The sequence below is a fragment of the Mirounga leonina genome, unplaced genomic scaffold (genome assembly GCF_011800145.1).
Source record: "Mirounga leonina isolate KUSES-001 unplaced genomic scaffold, KU_Mleo_1.0 Mir_150, whole genome shotgun sequence".
Lineage (NCBI taxonomy): Eukaryota > Metazoa > Chordata > Mammalia > Carnivora > Phocidae > Mirounga > Mirounga leonina.
Genome location: NW_023270374.1, coordinates 26386900 through 26404373, shown reverse-complemented (window position 1 = coordinate 26404373; position 17474 = coordinate 26386900). Strand labels below are relative to the sequence as shown.

General features: G+C 47.2%; 1 protein-coding gene across 2 annotated transcripts in view; it reads left to right on the top strand.

Moving 5' to 3' along the window:
• Positions 1-17474, top strand: part of PIGU (phosphatidylinositol glycan anchor biosynthesis class U) — an 87445-nt gene that overhangs the window by 57796 nt on the left and 12175 nt on the right. For both annotated transcript variants that reach the window (XM_035006148.1, XM_035006149.1), the window contains exons 8-11: positions 2968-3122; positions 5168-5311; positions 8064-8188; positions 15784-15926. In XM_035006148.1, the coding sequence (XP_034862039.1) occupies positions 2968-3122; positions 5168-5311; positions 8064-8188; positions 15784-15926 (567 nt within the window). The remainder of the gene's footprint in view (positions 1-2967; positions 3123-5167; positions 5312-8063; positions 8189-15783; positions 15927-17474) is intronic.

The following is a 17474-nucleotide window of genomic DNA, read 5'->3' as shown; positions in this document are numbered from 1 at the left end:
TTTGTTCAACTTTTTGCAATTGCAATTGCAATTGCAATCACAATGCTTTAATGAGTAACCTTGTGTATATGTATTTTCATATCGTCAGAGGGGTATCTTCAAGGTAGATTTCTAGAAGTAGAATTACTGATCCATAGGTAAGTATATATGTAGTTTTTTTAGGTCTTTTAAAATTTCCCTCCACAGGGATTGTACAAATTTTTTATTCCCACCAGTAATGTATGATAGTGCCTGTTTTTCCACAGCCTTGCTAACAGAATGTGTTGTCACATTATAAAATTTTTGCCAGTCTGATTATGAGAAATGGTATCTCAGTGTTGTTTTAATTTGCATTTCTTTAAATATGAATGAGTTTGAACATTTTATCATGTTTGTGGATTGTCTGTTCATTTTTCCTCCTCATTTTTCTGTTGGATTTAGATCTGTTTTCCCTCATTTTTTTTTTTAATATTTTATTTATTTATTTGACAGAGACACAGAGAGAGAGAGGGAGCACAAGCAGGGGGAGTGGGAGAGGGAGAAGCAGGCTCCCCGCTGAGCAGGGAGCCTGATGTGGGGCTCGATCCCAGGACCCTGGGATCATGACCTGAGCCGAAGGCAGACGCTTAACGACTGAGCCACCCAGGCGCCCCTGTTTTCCCTCAATTTTTAAGAATCCTTTATATATTAGGAGTATTAACCCTTTGTCTGCAAATATTTTCTTCCAGTTTCTCATTTGTCTTTTTTACTTATTTATGGTGTTTTTCTTTTAACAGCTTTTATTTTTATCAAGATATAATTTACATAGCATGCAATTTACCTACTTAAAGAATACAACTCAGTGATTTTTGGATATTTACAGAGTTGTGCAGCCATTACCACAATCAGTTCTAAAATATTTGTATCACCCAAAAAGAAACCTCATGGCCATTAAGCAGTAACTCTGTTTTTCCCCAGTGTCCCTTTCCCCTCTAGCCCTAAGCAATCAGTATTCTGCTTTTTGTCTTTATAGGTTTTCCTATCCTGAACATTTCATATGAAAGGAATCATATAATATGTGGTCTTTTTTTGACTGATTTCTTTCACTTAGCTTGAGGTTTTCAAGGTTCATCCCTGTTGTAAGGTGTATTAGTTCTTCATTCCTTGCATGTTTTATTTCCATATGAACTTTAATCTTGTATAATTCCATAAAATAGCTTGTTGACATTTTTATTGGTATTGTATTATTGCATTGAATTTATAAATTAGGAAGAACTGACCTCTTTATAATTTCGAATCATCCTAAACAAGGACAGGGGATATCTGTCCATCTGTTCAAGTCTACCTTAGTGTCTTTCAGGAGTGTTTTAAAATTTTCCATGAATCGGTTTTACACATTTCCTGTTAAACTTAATTCTAAGTTTTCTTTTCCTTGGTGTTATTGTAAATATGGTTTTCCTTACCATTGTGTCCTCTAATTGTTTATTATTAGTGCATATGAAGGCTATTTGTATGTTAATTTTATACTCTGCTCCTTCACTGAATTCTTTTATTGCTTGTTATTTTTATCATAAGTAGTTGTTGCATATATCTAGACATTAATATGATTTCTTATTTTTAAGCTGTTTGTGTTACATATATCAATAGCTTTTCTTATGTTGAATTAACCTTGAGTTTTTGGAATAAATCCAACCTGGTAATAACCCAACTTTATCATGTATTGCTGAATTATGTTAGATAATATATCATTTAGCATTTTTGCATTTTTGTTGGTAAATGGTTTTGGTATAAAGCTTATGATATTTGCTGTGAAAGAGTTAATGTAAGATTAGAATAACCTGCTTCTTGAATGTTGGTAGAACTTTTCTGTATAACTGACTGGGCCTGCTCTTTCCTTTATGGGAAAAATTTTCATTACTAATTCAATTTTTTTTTTTAAAGATTTTATTTATTTATTTGACAGAGAGAGAGATAGCGAGAGCAGTAACACAAGCAGGGGGAATGGGAGAGGGAGAAGCAGGCTTCTTGCCGAGCAGGGAGCCCGATGTGGGACTCGATCCCAGGACCCTGGGATCATGACCTGAGCCGAAGGCAGACGCTTAACGACTGAGCCACCCAGGCGCCCACTAATTCAATTTCTTAAATGTTTATAGGACCATTCTAATTTTCTGTTTCTTCTTGAATTAGTTTTTCCCTAATCTTTTATTTCATGCTTTAGAAAAGTTAAAAGACTAGTATGAAAAGTACCTTTTATTTAGATGACTCAGTTACCATTTTGCCATGTTTTCTATATCTATGTAGATATATATATTTTTTTCTGACTCATTCTCAGGGAAGTTACAAATTTTTTAAAAATGTGCTATTCCTATTTCCTACTTGGTTACTGATTTTTGTCTGTTTGATCTAACAGTTACCTACTGATGATGGTTATGTCTGTTTTTCTTTTGTAGACCTGTCCACGTTTGTCTTATATATTTTTATTTTTATTTTTTTTAAAGATTTTATTTATTTATTTGACAGAGAGAGAGACACAGTGAGAGAGGGAACACAAGCAGGAGGAGTGGGAGAGGGAGAAGCAGGCTTCCCGTGGAGCAAGGAGCCCGATGTGGGGCTCCATCCCAGGACCCTGGGATCATGACCTGAGCCGAAGGCAGATGCTTAATGACTGAGCCACCCAGGCGCCCCATGTTTTATATATTTTTAGACTGTGTTATTTGGTACATAGAAGTTTAGAACTGTTACATCTTTCTGATAAACCTTTTCTCGTTATGGAACATCTTTATTTTTGTAATTCTTTATACATTAAAGTTTATTTTATCTGGTAACAGTATAACTAAACTAGTTTTCTTATGCTTAGTGTTTATCTAGCATAAGTAAATCCTTTTCAGTCCTTTGATTTTCAAAATTTTTCTGTGTCCTATGCTGTGCTGAAGGGATCTTGAAGTTTAAGCTGATAATTTCCTTCTGTCCTTGACATCCCTAAATATACCATTTTGCCTTCTCTCCTAGCGGCAGTACATACCTGTGAAAGTGAAGAGCAAAGCCTTCTGGATCTTCTCTTGGGAATATGCCATGATGTACGTGGGAAGTCTAGTGGTAATCATTTGCCTCTCCTTCTTCCTTCTCAGCTCCTGGGATTTCATCCCTGCAGTCTATGGCTTCATGTAAGTAATGACTTCATTAGAAAACTCTGGAAGCTAATTTCTTTTTCCCAGCTCTAGCTGGAGTCAGAGTGTGAGCAACCACAGGGAGCATCTAGACATGGTGGTCCTCAAACTTCAGTGTGCACCAGAACCACCTGCAGGGCTTCTTAACACCCAGATTTCCGAGCCCAGCCTCTAGAGGTTTTGATTAAGTAAATTTGGGATAGGAACCAAGAATTTACATTTCTAAGTAGTTTTCAGGTGATGCTAATGCCGCTGGTCCAGGAACACACTTTGAGAACCACAGGTCTAGCGAGTGTCTTCAGTCTAGTGAGATTAAAGATCACTCTCCAGGAACATCTGAAGCAACTACCAGTGTCTGCCTGGAAGGGTTTGGTTCAGTCCCCAACAGGAATGGATTCCTCTACTGCAAGCAGGTCTCTAACAGTTTTAAAATAAAGCCACCTCCCATGTGTCAAACTTTTAGAGAAAATCAAAATGGAGTATGAATTCTGCACACATTTCCCAATGCTTTCTGTGTGGTATGTGGAGGAGGATGGTCGCTGCCCAAACCTCAAGGAACTCACAGCCCAGTGAGGTGTTAGTTAAACCTGTCAGGGTGAGGAAGGGATATGGAGTGGCAGACTCCCCTTTGGGATTCTGGACTGCTAATTTGTGTTAAATCCTTGCTGAGCATAACTGTTCGCTCTTCATGCTGTTCGTTAGATAGGAGTTTGTATTGCTGGCGAAAAGCTTTGCCTGTTTTTTTGCGGACCTGCAGACTGTATTCTTTACCTCATTTTACAGAAAAGGAAATGTAGTCACAGCAGGAGGCAAAGACGCGCCCTGGGTGGAGTGAACTCTGGTCAGTGAACTCTGACCATGAGCCCCTGCATATTTCTCCCTTCTCCATGCTCCATTTATTGCCCTTTTCACATTGTGAATTGACATCAGTTTCAACTCTGTTGTTTTTTTAAATAAAACATATAATGTAAATTTTTAGAAGAGCCAGAATGGCAACCAATCTTTATCTGATACAACTAGACAAAAAGTTTTCCAGTGAAATCCTTATTTCTCAGATGAGATCTGGGATCTAGCTGGAACCTGCTGATGCTTCTGCAAGGCCCCAGAAGTCAGTGCCGTGTCAGGCACTCAGTTTCTGGCTCCTGCTGTGGGGATACAGAGCAAGAATGGGGAGCAGTAGGATCTTTGAGCTTGCTCCTCTAGGCAAGTCTTTGGAATGCCCCCAAGTAGATATTGTTTGTTTATTTTTTATTTTTTATTTTTTTTGAAGATTTATTTATTTATTTATTTGAGAGAGTGAGAATGAGAGAGAGAGTACATGAGAGGGGGGAGGGTCAGAGGGAGAAGCAGACTCCCCGCCAAGCAGGGAGCCTGATGCGGGACTCAATCCCGGGACTCCAGGATCATGACCTGAGCCAAAGGCAGTCGCCCAACCAACTGAGCCACCCAGGCGCCCCTAGATATTGTTTGTTTAAAACCCATTCCTCTATTGTTACAGTCCTGGATATCTCCTAAATTTAAACATACGTATTTTAGGCAGTAAAAGAGGGGCTGGTCTTTTTTTTTTTTTTTTTTTTTGACAGAGAGAGACAGCGAGAGAGGGAACACAAGCAGGGGGAGTGGGAGAGGGAGAAGCAGGCTCCCCACTGAGCAGGGAGCCCGATGCGGGGCTCGATCCCAGGACCCTGAGATCATGACCTGAGCCGAAGGCAGACGCTTATGACTGAGCCACCCAGGCGCCCCAAGGGGCTGGTCTCTTGATTTCTAGCCTGAATGCTGCCTCATTTCAGATCTTTGATGCACGCCAGTTTGGTTCAGCTAATATTTGTTAAGGGTTATCATTTTCTGTTTCTCTGCCTCTTGTTTTTATTATTTACCTATATCCAGGGTGCCTGAAGAGCCCCTCACATCCTGATCTCAGTAGGGACAGTCATCCCTGGCTGCCCAGTAGTGACCAGAATCTTTAGGAGAAAACCAGGTCAAAACAGACCATTTATAATTTGGCTCTCTTTTTTCCCCTCCCTTTGTTTTCTTCATTCCAGACTTTCTGTTCCAGATCTTACTCCAAACATTGGTCTTTTTTGGTACTTCTTTGCGGAGATGTTTGAGCACTTCAGCCTCTTCTTTGTATGTGTGTTTCAGATCAACGTTTTCTTCTACACCATCCCCTTAGCCATAAAGCTAAAGTAAGTGGTTGGACCTGCTGCTGCTTTGTCCACAGAGCCATTTGCAGTCTTACAGGTGCCTGTCAAGCTGGGAGCATCTGGTCTCAGGTTTATGCCGTCTCTGCCCAGGGGACCTGCCCTCACTGGGCTCCCGTGCCAGGCACCGTAGCTCGCGGCACAGTCACACATGAGTACAGGCTGCAGGGACGGTGCTCTGGAGCACCCTTCATATTTCCTCTGGCTTCACTCTGAGCCCACAGTGCTACTGAACCCCGCATATTTTGCACAAGAGGAAGGGTTTGGAGTTGGAAGGTGTCTTTGGAAAAAGTGGCTCTTGTTGGGCGTCCTCCATCACTATCCCGGTGACAGTAGGGACTCAGGATGTATTAGTTGGGAGGTTGGCTACCTGCAGCTCTGTTTAATCTTCTGATGAATTTCCTTCAAAAGGCTTATCTGTGGAGCTCTCTTCTGTAGTATAAGAAAGTGAACACGTATTGAGCCTGGCTCCATCCCAGCCCTTTTTAGGCTTTCTGAAAAGTGTTCATACTCAAGCCTTCCAGCATTTCTTGGAAGTAGGCATCATTTTATTACCATCACTTCCATTTTATAGTTGAGGAATGGACATTCGGAGAAGTGGAAAAATTTTCCCAGAGTCACACAGCGAGTGAGTAGTGGAGCTGGGATTAGACCTACATTTGTTTGTCTCCAAAATCTATCCTCATCCCCCTGCACCGTGCCAAACTCCTGAAAGGGATCACTTGTAGTAGCCCCTGGAAATTGTTCTGTTATCCTGGCTCAGGGAAGGGAAAACAGGCTCTGACACATGGTCCAGGTGATGGTCCTGGGTGCCTGAAGGGCCCCTCACAACCTGATCTCAGTGGGGCCAGTCATCCTTAGCTGCTGGTCCAGGGAACCCGGAAGGGAATTTGGTTTAGATTTCAAGAGCCTGAGTTCTCTGTTCTAACCTTCCTGCCAGTCTTCATGGCCAGTGTACCAATGCACATGGTTCCCATTCTATAAAAGCTCAGAGCTCATGCCTCCTTCCCACAACTTAGCTTTGGCCTGGCAGTCTCAGAACTCTGGCAGCCTTGCCCAGCCAAGCTCTCCAGCTGTCTGTCGTCCCCAGTCCCTGCCTTTGTTCTGATCAGGCTTAGCCGTTGGGCTGAGAGAAGCCGGGAGCCCGGAACACCTTTCCTCATCTGCGTAGCCCCTTTCATTGTCTGCATGGGAAAGGCCACAGGTGGCTCCTGGGGGTAGACAACAGCAGCACCAGCGTGTGACCCCCACCCACACCCACCCCAGGTTGTAGGGACAGAGCGTATGAAGTGGCCTCCCCTGCTGGATCTGAAGCTCTGCTAACTCTGCAGCCCCCTGCGGTGGTTGCTTCCAGTGCCAGCTTCGTGGGAACAGAGCCCTTCCAGCCACCTCTCTCCAGACAGTACTGCAGGAGCCTCGGGTCTCCATACTTTCTATCACTGTCCTTTCACTGGCCTTTTCATAGAAATGTTGCAGTTCTTACCAGCTACCTAAAAAGCCCACAGCCAGTGATTTGGCTTATCTTTAGGAAGATGCTCACTGAGCTAGCTGGACCCTTCTAGAGCCTACAGGACTGTGAGACTTTGCCAAGCTGCGTCTGAAGCATTTGCTGTGTAAAACTGCTCAAGTGTTTGGGGTGTGTACGTGTTTGTCTCCACATCTCAGATTGACACCCACTGAGTCACCCTGACCTTTGACCTGCAAGTCAAGAATACTATTAATCTCTGAAGAAAACCTTAATGAGCTGGGCATCCAGGTACTGCGCAGAAGTAGGCCATATGCTTGTTGTTTAGGTACAGCTAAGGAGGGTGTAGAGCTGGCCCTTTCCTGTTGGCTTCCTTTTAGCACTTGGTCAGCTCTCGGACGAACACTGGAGATGGAGCTCTGTCCCCACCCTTCCTGACGAGAGCTGTGATCGTGCTAGGCACTCAGGAGAACAGTACTGGTGATGCTTAAGAGTTCTGGAGATAAGCAGTCCCACTGCTTACTAATTCACCTACCTTCTCTGAACTTCCATTTCCTCATCTGCAAAGTGTGGGTGACGGTCCTGCCTACTTCGAGGAGTAGCTGACTCACAGTAGGGATCACATGTGATGGCACAAGGAAAGGGCCTGGACAGAACTTGGCAGAGTGAGGGTTTAGGAAATGGTAGCCGTTATTGTTAGTTTAAGGTAATAAGAACTCCAGTTCCAGCGCCTTGGAGCTGAAAAGCTGCCTGCAGCAATCAGTTCTCTTTCTGGAAAGGAGCACATCATAGCTAAGGGTCCGGAGACTCCACTGACCATACTGTCAGAGAAGAAGAGCGTCGGCAAGCCCGGCACTTCCTGCCCTGGGTCCGGTTGTCAAAGGGGCCTCTGGCAAGGGAGGCTGCCTGATGACTCTAACAAGCAGCCTTTAGAGCCCAGTAATGAAGCTGACTTCATCTGTTTTCTTCCTTAGTGGCTCCTAGGGGAAGGCCCGGAGCTGGGATGGGGGTTGGCGAGGGGATGAGCTGTTTCTCTAGTGTTTGCTGGGCCCTCCTCCACCACCACCTCCGGACATCTCTGGGTCCCCAGTTTTCTGCTGTGCTACTCGGTCTGGCCCCCGTGTCCTGTGGGCAGCAGAGCCAGCCCCTGCCTGAAGTCCCCTGGAGAGCATTTTTGAGTTCAAGGGATGGGGTTAGGAGTCTCTGGGGGTGGACCTCGTCCCTGACTGATCTCTCCCTCTCTGTCTGCCTGCCTGCCCCGCCCCGCCCCAGGGACCACCCTATCTTCTTCATGTTCATCCAGATTGCTATCATCTCCATCTTCAAGTCCTACCCAACGGTGGGGGACGTGGCCCTCTACATGGCCTTCTTCCCTGTGTGGAACCATCTCTACAGATGTGAGTACTCCCTCCTCTAAACCTCTGGGGGCAGATTTGTGTCAGCCTGGTCCCTGGATGAAACAGCCAGGGAAAAAGAAATTGATAGGCATTTGCTGGGCCTCTGCTGCACCAGCAGCACTGGGAGAGAGACAGTGACCTGAGTGTCTGCCTGAGCTAGGTACTGCAGGCTGGTGATGGTAATAACTAAGCAACATTGTGGGGCGCCTGGGTGGCTCTGTTGATTGGCGGCTGCCTTCAGCTCAGGTCACGATCTCCAGGTCCTAGGATCGGCTGCATCAGCTGCTTTTCCCGCTCCCTCTGCTCCCCAACTCCCCACTCGTGCTCGCTCGTTTTCTCTCTCTCAAGTAAATAAATCTTTTTAAAAATGCTGCTTAGGGGCGCCTGGATGGCTCAGTCGTTGAGCGTCTGCCTTCGGCTCAGGTCATGATCCCAGGGTCCTGGGATCAACCCCCACATCGGGCTCCCTGCTCCGCGGGAAGCCTGCTTCTCCCTCTCCCACTCCCCCTGCTTGTATTCCCTCTCTCGCTGTGTCTCTCTCTGTCAAATAAATAAATAAAATCTTTTTTAAAAATTAAAAAAAAAATAAAAATGCTGCTTATTTTATTTCTTAGAAGATTTTGTTTTTGGGGGCGCCTGGGTGGCTCAGTCGTTAAGCGTCTGCCTTCGGCTCAGGTCATGATCCCAGGGTTCTGGGATCGAGTCCCACATCGGGCTCCCTGCTCAGCGGGGAGCCTGCTTCTCCCTCTCCCACTCCCCCTGCTTGTGTTCCTGCTCTCGCTATCTCTCTCTCTGTCAAATAAATAAATAAAATCTTAAAAAAAAAAAAAGATTTTGTTTTTTGAGAGAGAGTGAGAGTTAGAGAGTAGGGGGAGGGGCAGAGGGAGAGAATCTTAAGCAGACCCCCTGCTGAGTACAGAGCCCGACAAGGACTCGGAGCTCTATCCCACGACCCATAAGATCACGACCTTGAGCCGAAGAGCTGAAACCAGGAGTCCGATGTTTAACTGACTGAGCCAGCCAGGCGCCCCCAAATAACCACCATTTTTTGAGCACTTACTCGGTAGCTACCTGGCCACTGTGGTTCTAAGAGTGTTATGTGCATTAGGTCAGTTTATCTTCACACCAGCCTTGGTGGGAAAATATCACCATTTTGCAGATGAGAAAACTGAGGTTCAGGAAGGTAGAGCCACTTGTTCAAGGTTACGTGATAGGTAAGTGGAAGGGCTGGCCATGAGCTTCTAGCTAGTGCTGTCCAGTAGGACTTTCTGTGATGATGGAAATGTCCTTTATCTGCACAGTCCAATAGAATAGCCACTGGTGTGACTCAGAAACTCAATTTTTAATTGAAATTTATTTAAATTTAAGAAGTCACACGTGGCTGGTAGGTACCGTATTGGACAGTGGAACACTAGACCTTGGGCTTTGGACCGCTTCCCAGCACTGCACCTAAATGTCCACAGAAGGCAGACGGCAGCACTGCACAGTTGCCTGCTCCGAAAACCCCTTCAGCTCTAACCATCCCCCTCCCCCTGCCTCCTAGGCCCCCAGGATTTTCCTCAGTTGGACTCTTAGCCCTCTGTGAGGGCTCTTTTCAGCGTAATGGGCTTCCTGAGGGTAGGCTGATGATTCACTCACCTCTGTGTCCCCAGCACCCAGGCTCAGACCTGACCCACAGCTCAGCAGGTGTTTCTGGATGGGTTTTTTCAGCCTCCCTAATAAAGAGGCAATGTCCGTGGCCCAACACCACATGATTCTCTAAACTAAAATGGGAAGGGAGCTGTAGAATTTTCCTTGCCTACAGTGGGTGCCCAGCAAGATGTCAAGAATGAACCTGGGGAGGGCAGGCTTCAGAGGAAGTAAATCTTTGTTATTATTTGGGGCTGTCTGGGTGTCAACCAGGAAGTGAAACCGACCAGCTGCTAGAAAGAAACCTACCTGTAAGCCGGGGCCTCTGAGCGAAGGTAAACAGCAGAGTGGGCGGGCCAAGCCTGGGCTGCCCTTGCAGGTGGTGACCTGTGGGGCGGTGACCAGTCCGACCTGCCTGAGAGAAGGAAGTGGCTGGTGTCTTCTGCCTGTGACATCCTCATTGCATAGATAAGAATCACCCAGCCCAGCAGGCTTACAGTCAGCCTGGTGCCCCACAGCAGGGTGGCCAGTGACAAGTCATGAGGCCACCAAACATGTCAGCATGCCCCAGATTGTGACAGGGTGGGTCTTGGGTACATTGATCCTCTTTCCCCAAAAGTAGAGTCATTGTTTTCTTAGCTGGCTGTCCCACACGGGGCACCTCTTGCTCTTGGTTAATCCTTCATCCCGTATTCCTGAACACAGCCTGGATCCTGGCTTTCCCATTACTAGCTATCTGTTTTTAGGAAATTCATCGAACCTTTCTGAGTCTCTGGGTTTTTAATCTGTCAAATGGGGAGAATATCTTCCAATGAGTGTTTTAAGTTTGAGAAAGGATATATGTAAAGAGCGCTGCAGTTATCACCGACAGTAATCATGCAGGGGGCCCCCTGCAGAGTTCCGTGACCAAAGCTTCAGGCTAAGTAGTCAGAGTCATTGGAATAAACATATTTTTAAAAACTTGAAATAAGCTATTTTATGCCCTCTGGGGTTGAGGCAGAGAAAACAAGGATGGGGTTTCTAGAAACCTAGATGATCTAATAGAGGCTGTAGCTGGCTGGCTGGGCAAGCAGTTTACAGTTCAGCTTGACCAAAGATCCTGCATGGAGCATTGGCTGCCCCCCTCAATGGCCAGCTCCTGTGGCAGAGAATACTTGTGCTCAGGGTATCTGTGTGGGGCATGACAGCCGTGCGTCATTGCATTCAGCCAGGAGCATCTGCAGCCGAGTCCTTTGGACCTGTGGGCGGAGACTTGGAGAAGTCTGTAAGTCTAGGTTGGATATATTCACACTTGTAATGGGCTTAAGAATTCAGTTTAAACATTAGTTGCCAGTGCTAACCTGCCTGCTCACACATTCACCTTTTTGTTTTCCTGTCCTGGCCAGTGGGGAGAAGAACAGGTATGTGGGCCCTGCTCTGAATGCAGGCCCCAGACACAGGGACTCTGGTGCTTGGGGCCAGGATGAGTCATACACACACACAATTGCGGTGTTAGGGAACCGCCTGCTGGCAGAGCCCATGCTAGTCTGCGGTGGCCCGGTCCAAAGAGCCAGTTACCAGAGGCGGCATATGTGTGTAGTATGTGTTTTGTTTTTATTAACTTTTGCATAAAGATAAAAGAATATGGATAAAAAACATACAAGTTATAGAGAATAATAATACAATAAGCACCTTTGAAGCTCCCGGTCCCCTCTGTGCTCCTCCCAGTGGGGCTGGCTTCTTCAAGTGGAATTTTATTTTATTTTTTTCCTTAAAGATTTTATTTATTTATTTGAGAAAGGGAGAGAGAAAGTGAGTGAGTACTAGTGGGGGGATGGGCAGAAGCAGATTCCTTGCTGAGCCCAACATGGGGCTCGATCCCAGGACCCCGAGATCATGCCCTGAGCCTGAGCTGAAGGCAGCCGCTTAACTGACTGAGCCACCCAGGTGCCCCTAGAATTTTATTTCTGAACACCTGAGGCTCAGAGAGGGAAGGGGACTTGCCTGAAGTTTCAGTTTGTCAGTAACAGAGGCAGAGACTGGATAAGCCACCCTATGAGTGTGGTGGGGAATCTGATTCCCTCTGACCCAGTAAGTCTGATGAAGGGTGAGCCTTTCGTCTCATCAGGCCCTGGTCATCTCTGACATCTCTGACACCTGGTGCCTGGAACAAGCTGTCCTGTGCCCCAGGTCCCCAGCACCGTGTGCTCTGGCATATAGCTTTAGTCCTCTGGCCTGTCAGCCAGCAAAAGTGAGTAGCAGCTCCCTGTTCCTGCAAAGGTCATCACAGGCCAGAAGCCAACTGGATGCTGGTGACAGTTCCTCAAGGCACATGGGAATGTATCTTTGCAGCTGTCTGTAATTGCAGCCGGGAGCTGCATGGGAGCATCTCCTAGTCTCTGTGCACTTTGTCACCTTCTTGTCACCCTGTCTGAAATCCAGAGTGGCGAGGCAAGGAACAATGACCTACCTGGGCTGTCAGGCCATAGGAGTTTTGTTTTAGGAATAGCATCTATCTTTTTCAGCAAAATAATTTCCAGGGGATCAGAAAGAACTGCTGAGAGGGGCATCTGACGCTTCATTTCGGCTCAGGTTGTGATCTCAGCGTTGTGGAATCGAGTCCTGCTTTGGGCTCCACACTCAGCGCGGAGTCTGCTTAAGACTCTCTCTAGCAGGGCGCCTGGGTGGCTCAGTTGGTTAATCGGCTGCCTTCAGCTCGGGTCATGATCCCAGGATCTTAGGATCGAGCCCTGAGTCGGGCTCTCTACTCTGCGGTGGGGAGGCACTGCTTCTCCCTCTCCCTCTGCATGCCGCTCCACCTGTTCGTGCGCGCACTCTCTGTCAAATAAATAAATAAAATCTTTAAAAAAAAACGCTCTCGCCCCTTCGCCCCCACCCCTAAAATAAATAAATAAATCTTTAAAAAAAAAGAACCACTGAGAAATGTAAATAGTGATGTGGGAGTGGAGGAATGGCAAATAGATTTGTTCTCCTTTCTTGAGGTTGTAACATTGTTTACTAGTAATTCTTTTTTTATTATTTGCGAGAGAGAGAGAGAGAGAGAGAGAGCATGGAGGGAGGAGGGTCAGAGGGAGAAGCAGGCTCCCTGCTGAGCAGGGAGCCCAATGTGGGACTCGATCCCGGGACTCCAGGATCATGACCTGAGCCAAAGGCAGTCGCTTAACCAACTGAGCCACCCAGGCGCCCTACTAGTAATTCTCAATGCATGTATCCCCTTTCCCAGACTTCTTGTTCTGGGAGCAAGGAAGTCTCAGGAAGACTTGAGTCAGGTCCGTCCCTGCTTTGAAAACCCAGAATCATGGAAATTTCAGGTCAGAAAAGAGGACCCCTAAGCACTCCAGGCCAGTGTTTCCAAATTGTGGGAGTTCACAGACCACTAATACTTTTTTAAAAACTCTGATGACAGAGTTGCCAACTTCTTATTTTGCTAAAGACATTAAAATAGTCAACTGCCAGCCATTCATCCCCATTTCATAAAAGAAAGGACTTTTTCACAACAACAACAAGGAACAAAGAGACACCTTTCATTTCTCATGAATCTTAAGTTCAAAACATTCACCTTTAACAGGAACTCTGAACTACCTTGTTCTGGTTATCATCACCGTGACACAGACCAGTGAAATCTCTGTTGCAGACTGGTCTGGGCCTCTTATTTGCCAAGGGTCTGCAGCTGTAATCCCACGCTTTGAAGCCTTGGCTGCAAATTGGAATCACCAGGGAAGCTGTTAACAAACGACTATGGATGCCCAGGCCCCACCCCTAGAGACTCTGATTGACTCAGACCAGGTGGGGCTCCCCCGTGATTTTATTTTGCAGCCAGAATTGAGACTTGCATGTGTAATCCAGTCCCCCTTCCGATGCATGAATCCCTGGTATAGCAGTTCTACCAAGTTTCCGTACAACCAAGACAAACAACCTTAATGTTCGGGAGGTTCCCCATCTCTGAAATCTCCCCAAACTCTGATTTGGAAGAAGGGATTTCCTGAAGGTCAGGATCAGAGAGGTGTAGGGAACTTCTGTTCATTAAGTGCCTGCTGGGACCCAGATCCATTGGTAAGTTGTTTTTTTTTAAGATTTTATTTACTTTTTTGACAGAGACACAGGGAGAGAGGGAACACAAGCAGGGGGAGTGGGAGAGGGAGAAGCAGGCCTCCCACCGAGCAGGGAGCCTGATGCGGGGCTCGATCCCAGGACCCTGAGATCATGACCTGAGCCGAAGGCAGACACCCAACAACTGAGCCACCCAGGCGCCCTCATTAGTTTATTTTAAATAATACTTACTAGTTTCTTTAAAAATACAATAAAGTGTAAAGAAAGATATAAAAATAGCATATAATCCTACTGTCAGATACCCCTTATTGAGTTAAAAGGCAGGGGGAAGCACAGTATGATTAATGCTGCCCTCCCCACAAAGATGTCCACATCATCCCCAGAGCCTGTGAATATATTACTTTATGTGGCAAAAGGATTTAAAGTTAAGGATGTTCAGATGGGGAGATTAGCCTGGAGGCTTATCTGCAGGTAGACCCAGTGTAATCCACAAGGGCCCTTAAAAAGTAGAAGGGCTTCGGTGGCGTTGGTTAAGTGTCTGCCTTCGGCCCAGGTCATGATCCCGGGGTCCTGGGATCGAGCCCCTCATCGGGCTCCCTGCTCAGCGGGAGCCTGCTTCTCCCTCTCCCACTCTCCCTGCTTGTGTTCCCCCTTCTCTGTCAAAAAAAAAAAAAAAAAATAGAAGGGCTTGGAGGCAAGGGGCACATGGGGGATCTCTTCCACAGTTTTGCTGTGAACCTAAAACTGCTCCAAAGTCTATTTTCTAAAAAAAAGTGGAAGAGGGAAGGAAGCAAAAGAGGTCAGCGTACTGCAGCGTAGGAAGGGACTTACTCTGGCCTTGCTGGGTGAAGCGGGAAGGGGGTTGCGAGGGGGTTGTGCCTTGATTTTAGCCTGTGAGGCCTGTCCTGGACTTCTGACCTCCAGAACGATAAGATAAACTGTATACTGTTTAAGCCACTACATTTGTGGTGATCTGTTACAGCAGCCATAGAAAATACTCAGGAATACATCCTGCCAGGTTTTTCACACATCTTGCTTAATCCATGTAAGCCACCTGAGAGTAGGCATTTTAGCCCTACTTTAGAGATGGGCAAGCTGAGACTTAGAGAAACTTGCTGGCGGAGCAGGGATTTTAACCAAGGTCTTTGCCTTTCTAAGGCCAAGTTTGGGTACACTGTCCTGCTCCTTCCCCTCCAGCTGCACCCCGCCTGCCTGCCAGTACCAGCCTGAGTTTCCGGTCCTCCCTGGGGTTTCTAGGAGAGCTTCCCCCCTGGTGGGATTTGGGATTCTGTAATCCCTTTGGGAGTGTGGGGGTGTGGGGGGATGATGTCAGACAGAGAGGGTGTCAAAAGAGTTTTTCAAATCATCTAAGGAAAAGTAAAGGACATTTGAAGAGAAAGGCAGGGAACCTAAGACATGAATTAAGGAAAATGGAAAACATGTTCCTAAGACCCAGGGCTGTGGCACCATAGAGACCCTATGTGGGGGAGGGGGCCTCTAACCTCCATGGGTTCATGCTGCTGTTCCCTTCTATGATCCCATGTGGACAGACAGCACCCTGCTTGGGGAGCAGGAAGGAATTACCCTTGGACACTCCATTGTCTTGCTGAAATGCCCCCGTTGCGGTGCCCAGAGGCCTTCACAGTCTTGCCAACGGTAGCCATCCAGGCCCACAGTGGGAGGTGCAGAGACCAAACCTAGGACTTCCCACTGGCTATGGGCATGGGAAGCCATTGACTCAAGGGTCTGAGGCTTGCCTCTTGGCACCGCAGAGCCTCTGAGTCTGGGGGGAGGATTTCTGCCTCTGAGCTACACCAGACTCTCCCTGGGCCTCTGCGTCCTGTGGGGCCATCCCCCCAAGAAAGGGTGCCGAGAAGAATCAGCATTCGGCTGACTATGACCATCTGTCTTTGCAGTCCTGAGAAATATCTTTGTCCTCGTCTGCATCATTATCGTCTGCTCCCTGCTCTTCCCTGTCTTGTGGCACCTCTGGATTTATGCGGGAAGTGCCAACTCTAATTTCTTTTATGCCATCACGCTGACCTTCAACGTTGGGCAGGTAAGAGTCCAGGGCTGCACGGGGACAGGGATTCGTTTTGTAGCTTCAGACATTCAGCAAAGGCTGTGGGTTCTGCAAACTAGGCATTTGGACGTGAATGAGGGGACCATTCTTTCCCTGAAGTAGCTCCTGATCCAGTAGAGAAGATTAAAGAAGAGAGCAGTAGAAAAGCTGAATTCGGCCAGCATTTATTGGGCACCATGCTGAGCCATCGCCCCAGTGCATTCTCCCTGCAAGCCTGTGAGATAGTGTTATCACTGCTTTACAAATGCAACCAAGGCTTGTTCACACAGGTTGTCTCTTGCCCAAGGTCGTTGGAGGAGCCAAGAACCAAATTCAGGGAAGGCTCCGTTTCTGAGGCTCCCCTCTTTCTGTAACAGCCCCTGGGCTGCGTGGCACTGTTGCGGGGGCAGTGGGGGCCGGGGGGGTGCGGGGAACAGGGATAAGGGGAGGAGAGACTTTCCAGACTGGGACAGCAGGAGCAAAGGCAGGGAGATGAGAACTAGTTCAGTCTAGCTGTTGGGTCAGTCGGAGCAGAAATCATGGGACTGGGAGTAACGGGTGAGGAGGCCGCAGGGGGTCAGAGAATGAGAGGTACAGCTGGGAGCTCCGATCTCCTCCTGACCCAGGGAAAGCCCCTCCCTGGGTGCCACAGAGCAATGCTTCTCAGAATCGGGGTGAGGGGGCTTGTTAAGAATGCAGATGCCCTGGTAATGTTTTAAATCCTATAGATATGTTGTGACTACCACAATTACACAGCTTCGTCCAAAAAAGCAAACAAAAAAACCCCCCAGATTCCCTGATCCCACTCCCAATAGATACAGAAAACAGGGTCAGGAATTTGTGGTTTTTATCAGTTTTCCCAGAGATTCTGCTGCAGGTGGTCCAGCACACTTCTCTGAAGTTCCCTTAGGTCAGCTCCATCTTCCTTGTGGGGTCTTAGGAGAATCAGTTGTCCCATTTCCCACTTTAATTGCCATTGGCACAGCCAGGCATTTCCTCTGCTTGATGGACTGGATGGGAAGCCAGGCGACTGGGGAGACGAATGATGCCAGGGAATGGTCCCCAGGGAGAGCCTTGCCTCCAAGGTTAGCTGCTGGGAAAGAAGAGGGGAGGAGCTCGGGCTTTCGCAGTGAGTGATGGGTCTGGTATTTCCTGCACAGACCTTTCTGGACAATTCTTGTCTAGCCCGGTTGTTTATCCTGGTTTGTGAACAGCAGGAAGAGAGAGGAGGGCCCTGTAGCCTGGGTGGGACCGTGCTGGAGGGTCCATCCTGTCTGTCACACACAGGTTAGTCATGGTGGATGCTCAGCTCCTCCTGTGGCCTGCCTGAACAGAAATGTGCAGGATTCGACTTCATACTCTAGGAAATCCAAAAGGTTGTTCTGGCCCTTCTGTCTTGCTGAAATCCCTTTAATTATCTTTGGAAAGTGATGGCCGGCGTGTGAAGGCATTGGGCCCGCCCTGGGCCTCTGCGGAGTTTGGCAAAAGCTCTGCTGAAATAGTCCACAGCTTGTCGTTGGGTCATGAGTGTCAGGTGTGGGTCAG